Here is an 8,070-nt window from a genome sequence, read left to right as displayed (position 1 = left end):
CTAAGGGCCCTATTTAAATCTTGGAAAAGAGGGAACTCCATTGCAATGAGTTACTTCCCCCTCCGACCAACGTTATGATCCGCCTGCCTGATTTAAATTTGGATGAACCATAGTATGACGACGGCAGAAACTACTACATCTCCTCCATGGTCTAACAACTTTGATGGCATGATGGAGTAAGGCCTGTTGGAGCTTTGGATATATGTATGCGTTATTTGGATGGAAAGACATACAACAGTTTTTAATGCCCATCACAGCCAGGTAAAAACCTGACAGTAAGGGGCATTGAAAAGTGCACAATGCTACACTTGCCTGAGGGGAGCATTGCTTTTTTATTCTAAAAAATAAAAAACAGCTTTGGGATTTTCCTTTTGAAGATTACAAAAAATATAAATTTGATTTACTGCTCTGCTGACAGAGCTGTATGCCAACCGTACAATGCATTGTCAGGAACCGATGTGACCGGTTTTTGTCAATGCAAAAAATGTCCACTAGGCCAGCAGACATTTCTAAATCAGATGGGTGGCACCTCCATCACGGGGATGGAGTAATCTACTCAGAAACCTGATGGATGACCGACCATCCGCCAAGTGTCATGTGGCCATGAATGGAATGGATCGTGTGGTGGAATCGCAACATTTTATTCTTTATCAGCTGCCGAAAATACACATTTTCCATTAAATACAACTATCCATTTCCGACAAACTTTTTTTCGAGAATTTTGCTTTCAAAAGGAAAGTTTTGATTTATTGAAAATATGCACCCCCAAAATATCAGGTTGTCATTTACATTAATTACTCACATATATAAATGCCTCGTAGACACATTTTCTTTAAATACCTTGCTCATACAGTCATAGGGCGTGGGTGCTCACCATAACATCAATGATGCCTGTAATATGCGAATAATGCCCATCAATATACCAAGGCCACCAATGCATAAAGGCTGGACACCATAAAGGCTAGGATACACACTATATATCAGTCATTGCTAATAGTGTGTGAGGGACAGCCATCATTATGCTGTGGATGGCTTAAAGGAGCCTAGTCACACTCTTAATAGGACAGTGATAAATCTCCGAATGTCACTCCTAGACCTTGAATACCCAAATTAAGTCAAGGATGACAATGATTATGCCACTGCCACTATTATGCATGAACGAATGCAATAATGCAAAATATGAACTACTTATGATGGGGTGAGGATAGCATATAATTTTGGTGGTTTTTGACACCAGGCAAAACGTCCAGGAAGTAATGTTATGTTAGGAGAGTATAATAGGGAGGGGCACAATGTCACAGAGACACAGACATATATCTTATCACATGCATACACATATACAGACAAATGCATACCAGGCTCTTAATTGGCTCAGCTCCGGATCCATACCCTCCTCTCCTAAGAAATTGTAAAAACAACAAAGTGATGGATGGAATGCATAAATTGGTCTCAAGCACTGGAAATCCTTCGGGCCGCATCCCAATCTATTATTTTTTTGCCCACTATGCCATCTCAGTGTGGACCCAGCCATAGGCGAGTCAGTCTTGACCCTTCTCCCCATGGGAACAGTCCAGCCCAAACTGCCTGGCTGGGTCCTCCCTGAATTGTAACACAAGTAACCTAGGACTGGTTTCACCCTAATTAGCGCTCTTCAGCCAAGTATAGCTTAGTTCTAGTGGCACAGTGATCCTGAGACCCACGTCTGGGCATACAAGGTGATGAATGGAATACTTGAATGAAGGCTGGAGTCAGCTGCACCCCAATATTATAAACTGCAGTTAAATATTTCAACTATTTTGCGTACGACCAGGGTATCGCTGTCTGATCGACCAGCATAGAAGTAAAAATGTAATTGAAATGGAGTTTGAACTACCATTTAGTTTCTATAACCACCTTGTTGGAAGAATCTGAATCTGATCTCAAGATACAGTGTTGAATAAATATTATCCTAAGGATCATCGTTGTTTATTGATCGAATACTATCGGATTATTTCCCTACTGGAGTTTGGCTGTGCAATCGGGGTTCGTTACCCGACTTCTTATTTCATACTTGAATTAATCTCAGCCACTGGCGAATCATATTGGCTGCATCCAAATCGATCATTTTTTGCCCTCCATGTCAACTCATAGAGCGAGTAGTCACTGGTGAGTGTACCTTGATGGGTAATAGTAAAGCAGGCGGGTGGGGTTTCTCAAGAGGCATTTCTGTCCACATGTTTCCTGTTGTGGGTTCGTAAAAGGGATTCTCTAGAAGAAGTGGAAGATCAAGCCCACTACGTAACTCGTTCCTGTGTATGGTCTCACCTATTTCAACCAGTGGTGACTCTCCTTTGAGGTCTACCAGTCCCAGTCCTCCATGAACTCCATCTGTTGTTTTTACAGGTCCCCTATGGTATGAACTGGGCTGGTGCATCATGGATCACTAGCAGGTGCGTCATAGCTCTTCCTCACGAGCCCCTCATTTGCTATTGTTGCCACCTTTATAATAGGACTGCTCTAGTGTGGCAATCATCTGCACAAAATCAATGATTATGTATTACTCTAAAAATGCCTAAAAATTGGTAACTATGTATTTATTGAAACACCCTTCATTTTAATATCTGAAAACAGTAATTCAAGGGACATCATTACCCTATCAATCCCTTCAATCAAAATAAATAATGAAGAACATATAATCAGATATTACAAAAATGAGAGGATTTAAATAGTAGACCACGAAATGGTCATGATTACATTTTTATGGCCGAAACATTCCATTACGTTCCCTTGGTGGAATGTCATTGTTCACTTGGGCTATTACTAGGAGGGGAAACACGTGAATCATACTTACAGTTCTCCTGGGACCAGAAGGATGCATGCAAATAAACGATTGATCAACTGGCACCGAAGATATTGGTTTTAAAGCAAATTGGTCAGGGGATTAAAGGGGTGCATAGTATTTGGTGTCCTACTGCAGATTGAGAAAAACATGAGCTATCGCAGGAATATGTGCCTTATTCTTGACACACTCCAGAATTGTGTAAGCATGCTGGTGAGTACCCTGGCCTAAGGAAAGGAGCCAAGCATGTGATACTCCCTCCTCACAAGTCCCTTCAAATCTCAAAGTTGACCTCAGCATGGAGAGGTTGTATATTCCTGGTAACTAGCTCAGACTCCCGGTCTGTGTCTCCAGCAGGTTGAATAGTGCATGCAAGGATCTGTTCTGTCTTAGAACGAAGAGAAACCCCAAGCAGCGGATGTCCACTTTATCTCATTTCATGCTCACCCAATTCCTGAATTTGTCACATCACCCACTACTCAGTGCCAATTCGGTCACTGTTTTAGTTCCGCTAGCGTTGCAATCCTTCTGTTAAATAAAAAAGGCGATTCTGAGCATACCGCTGGCCATAGCTAGCGAAAGATACGTGTAGTTATTTTATTTTATATATATATTCAGTTCTTTATTTACTGTTTATGTTGTACAAACGCTACCTATAACGTGTCAGTCTTCCTTTACATAGAGGCAATGGAGTTATTGGCATCTCTTTAAAATGAAATCAAATTAAGCTCTAGGGATAGAATCACTACCAAGAATTATCTGTTCAAACAAAAAGAAGGTCAAATAAGTCTGATGTCAGAATAATGTCGTCCTGGTTGATGCTGAACTAATGAAAGGACCATTACAAACTAATGGGGTAAGCCAATCACTGTCTGCAGACCTGAGTATCATATAGTATAAATAACAAATGGTCCTAGACTTACTTAGCGCGCATCAAGTCAGAAAGGTTCACAATTCGAGTACAATTTGTTGCTTGAAGGAATCAGCACACTATATTTACTACATGAAAAAGTAATATTTCAAACATGCACCATGCGAAAGGGAGAGGCACCCACTTTTTTCATAGGAAACTTTGTATTTTTATAATATAGACCAATTAGAAGGTTTATAAATAACAAATGGCCCTAGACTTACTTAGCGGGCATTAATTCAGAAAGGTTTACAATTCAAGTACAATTTGTTGCTTGAAGGACCTAGCACACTTCTAATGTGTCTATATTTGGTATTCTTTTTTCTTTGTGGTTCATTTAAAAATGAAAATACTAAATTTCCAATGAAAGAAGTCGGTGCCTCTCCCTTTCGTATGGTGCATGTTTGAAATATTACTTCTTCATGTATTAATTATCGTGTGCAGATTCCTTCAAGCAAAAGTATATAATATAAAATATTATATTTTTACCTTCGTAATATATATTGCCACGGTACAAAATATATATTGCCAAGGTATAGAATGGGGGAGTTAAGATAAATAGTGACCTTCACGATACCGTTATATATTCTGCAGTTAATATTTTTATAGGTGTATGTGAAAAATCAAAACTGAGGTAGTACATTAGTCATACATTGTATCACACCACTGTTAATATTTGTTTTAATATGTCTTTTTATGTCTTTTTCTGCAGCCTTACCAGATGTCATCACTGTCCCATGACCCTAGTTGGTTTATTTTTCTTAGCTGTAATTATGCAGATTTTGCACCACTCTCCACTGCAAAATAACGATGACGTTCAGGAGAGATCCCAGTTGTGGCAGCATGAGAAGTTACGGCAAGCCCAAAGGAAGAAGTTCTGGCAAGAGTTTGAATGTGGAAGCCTTGATGATGAAGAGGACGAAAAATGGGAGGTACTCTGGAGTAGGAGGAAGATGAAGGAAGAGGAAGAAACCTCAAGCTCTTGGGGAATGGGGCTCTTTGGTGTACTCATTGTTATCATTTGGTGGAAGTACCATCAGCAAAATCTCATGTTTCTCCCAATTGAGGACGAGATTGGGTCCAATGGTATGGATATCATGACACCACTGACACTCCTCCATCTCAGTGACTATCCAGAAAGTGCAACTCTTGAAAATTTCTACAACCAAGAGGTTCATAGTGAGGTGCATGATATGAAGCGTGGGTTTGAGTTTGTAAAGGTGTTTACAGGTAACCTTCTAGAGGTTTGTCAAATCATATGCAAGAAAGAGAGTGGTGTAATCCTAAAGGATGGAGTTGGTGTGGGTAGCACCTTTGAGAAGTGGGGTTGGAAGAAGGAGCCAACCTTTGATGTTCTGGTGCCATTTTATCCTCCACATGGTTATACCTTCCAAGTGAAAGCTGCATGCTGGCAGAGCAATCCCAACAAACGAGGGTGTTATGTTGTCAGTACAGAATCAGATTGCATGATTAGGAATAGGGGCGTGCCATGCTCATGTCATAAGAAAGGAAACTTGACACCTTTAGAGATGCTCCTCTGTACTAACAGCTTTTTAGACACACAGAAAGTTCATACATGGTTCCACACCCTGGTGAGCAAAGCCTGGAGGATCATTTGCTGCAGATATGATTTTACACTCACCACTGTGCCTTCCACCTCATGTAGATTAAAGCTAGTATTCAAATCTGGGCATATGCTGTACATTAACTTTACCCCAGCCATTCAGCGTGCAGGCTCCCACAACTACCTTGTGAACCAGGCAACAAACATGGGTGATGTCTCTGGCGTCTACTGGTTAGAATCTTTCACTGTCTATGAACGCCAATTCCTGAAGTTGATAAGGGACTTTATTCCAGAAAACAGCTGCCACCTTAAGTGCCTCAGCATTCTAGCCCACCTGAAGATGATGACAATACCAACCAACCAAAGCTTTCTTAATTCATACCACTTCAAGACTTCTCTTATGCATCTACTGATAATGCTACCTCCAGATGCCTGGTACCCAGAGAAGATTAGAGAGAGAATGCAGGATATTCTGTGCTACCTTGGTCAAAGCCTTAGTAAGAAACGGCTTGACCACTTCTCAATTGGAAACCCTAGCCTACCACTTGAGATCACAATTCCACAAGAACATCGGAACACTGAGCCCCTAAATCTCCTCCGCCCTCTGCTTTTAGATCATAGGATCTGTGCCCAGGCCAACAAAGAGTTTCAAGCAGTGATATCAATTTTGGCATGTTTGAACACTGAGAGAGTTTAAAGAGATTTGGCTTCCAAATAAAAGATACATCACTGTTAATTCTATTAAAAATAATGGTCCCTGCAGTTGGGAAGGGAGATACAAAGTATAATCAATTAATAAAGCATGTGTGGATCTGCTGTGCTAATATTCTCGTGTGCATGTTGTTTTAAGTGAAAAAGATCCTAGTGGTGCTGTGGCAGAAATGCATGCTTACATACCACATTTCTTAATTTTGTCGGAAGAATCAGGATTGGGATGCCTTTTGAATGGAGGGAGGAGATTTGAGAATGATGAAAACTATAATAAAGAAGAAACATCAGCAAAGTAGCTGAGCGATAATAACCCTCTCTTTGGGGAGGTGAGGAGAGATGATGTCTTCAAAATCAAGAATAGAATGTTCACGCAGAGAAAATAATTATTAATTAACAATTGAGATTTCAAGATGTAAATGTTTACAATATCTATAATTGCATGTCGTCCATTCCACACCCTTCTCCAAATTCTTCACTCTTGGTTAGACAGTTTACCTGTGACTAGCACTTAATTTGAGCAAACAGTTGCATTTTTCAGTTAATATTTGGTTTGTTTCAGAAAAACAATGTCAGTTTTAACACAATTCTTATTGATGTATTCATCCATTTTTTTATAGTGTATGGTTCTGTGTTAATTCTTGCTCATAGACATTCATTTATAAATCAGTTTTAGGCTTCATGAATGATGTGATTAGGTTTTGTGCTGTTTCAATGCGTCAAAAGTAGAAAATCACTAGCTGAAAAAGAACATTACATCTTTAGGTCCTTCCCCATATGTAAATGTACATGTATTTATATAGCGCAAATCACTGACACGGTATCTAAGCGCTTGCTTAGGGAACCCGTCCTTGTATTCCCCTGTGAGATACCCCGGCAGGGTATCCACAAGGTGAAAGCCAGGCATCCCGCCGCGAGGGGCCATAGTGGAGATTAAGCAAGCTATTGCCCAGAGTCGCTGAGTGTGACCCCGTGAGTCGAGTAGGCACCGGAGCGAGAATTATCGAGTCCGTGGAATTTTAGAGCCCGAGACCCGCCGAGGCAGGGAATTGAACCCTGGTCCACGGCCGATCTAGGCTTCCGGGTCTGCCGCCTCTACCCACTGAGCCACACTTCTCCACATATTTAGGCTGAAGCTGTCCTAAGAGACTGATGAAGGAATATCAGAGAATACTATTGTAGTCTCAAAGCAGGGCACGTCTGTTAGTAAATGGAAGCTGGTAAAAAAGTGAGCATTGGAGAACCTTTAACAGAAGTCAACCTTGGTAAATACAGGAAGCATATATGAGAGTGGAGAGTATGTAAGACTGTGGTGGGTGCCAGTGGGTCACAGGGTCTCTTGAGAAGCAGCCATGATTGTAAACAAAGAGATAATATAATTAGATGCAAAGATTAAAAGCATGCTCCAATGACCAACAGTTTACACCCATCTGGCCAGTGGCGGTTGGTATTAAGGGGCGAAAGGGGTTTTGCCCTACTAGCTTCTAGAAGAACAGAGAGAGAATCTAAACCAGGTGGAGCAGCTTTAGATTACACGCTCACTGCTTTGTGCAACTTCTACATTTTTTTGGTAGGGGTGAGGTCAGGGACGAGTCCTCCTGTGCATGTGCTGGGCGAGGGCCATTGCTCGACCTCGAGGCACACACACGGAGAGTGATGTCAGAATGATGGGAGTGGCCGGAGGAAGCAGCAATGATTATCTTTAATTAGGGCGCTTATACTGTAGCGCAGGCGTTTTCAGCGGAGCGCCGTTGAACTAAATGCTAAGGGGCAGGGCTCGCCTACATTGACAAGGTGAAGTGGGTGTCAACAACTGAAACACCCCCTTCATGTTTGCGCCACTGTTTAGGCCTCCTGATTGGACAATGGAAGCTGGGATGGTGGGCTGTTGAAGAGTTTGTCTATGCAGCTCTAATTTCATTTGCGTAATAATGAGCATGCAGCATGCGTTTGTGTGTTGGTTGTTTACAGTTCAGGAGGGAAACCAGCATAAAATGGTATGGAGCGAGACTCCGGAATTCAGGTACGGGATGCATCGCATTTCTCACCCCCACATAAATGGCAGTTTTC

General features: G+C 41.4%; 1 protein-coding gene across 1 annotated transcript; it reads left to right on the top strand.

Moving 5' to 3' along the window:
- Positions 1–4,501: 4,501 nt before the first annotated feature.
- On the top strand, positions 4,502–5,989 carry LOC144769320 (inositol 1,4,5-trisphosphate receptor-interacting protein-like 1). Its single transcript, XM_078653393.1, has one exon. The coding sequence runs from the start codon at positions 4,502–4,504 to the stop codon at positions 5,987–5,989; it is 1,488 nt and encodes a 495-aa protein (XP_078509519.1).
- Positions 5,990–8,070: the final 2,081 nt, after the last annotated feature.

This window comes from Lissotriton helveticus, chromosome 7 (assembly GCF_964261635.1).
Source record: "Lissotriton helveticus chromosome 7, aLisHel1.1, whole genome shotgun sequence".
In the NCBI taxonomy this organism is placed as follows: Eukaryota; Metazoa; Chordata; class Amphibia; order Caudata; family Salamandridae; genus Lissotriton; species Lissotriton helveticus.
Note: the sequence above shows the minus strand (reverse complement) of the source record. Positions and strands in the feature narration are given on the sequence as shown.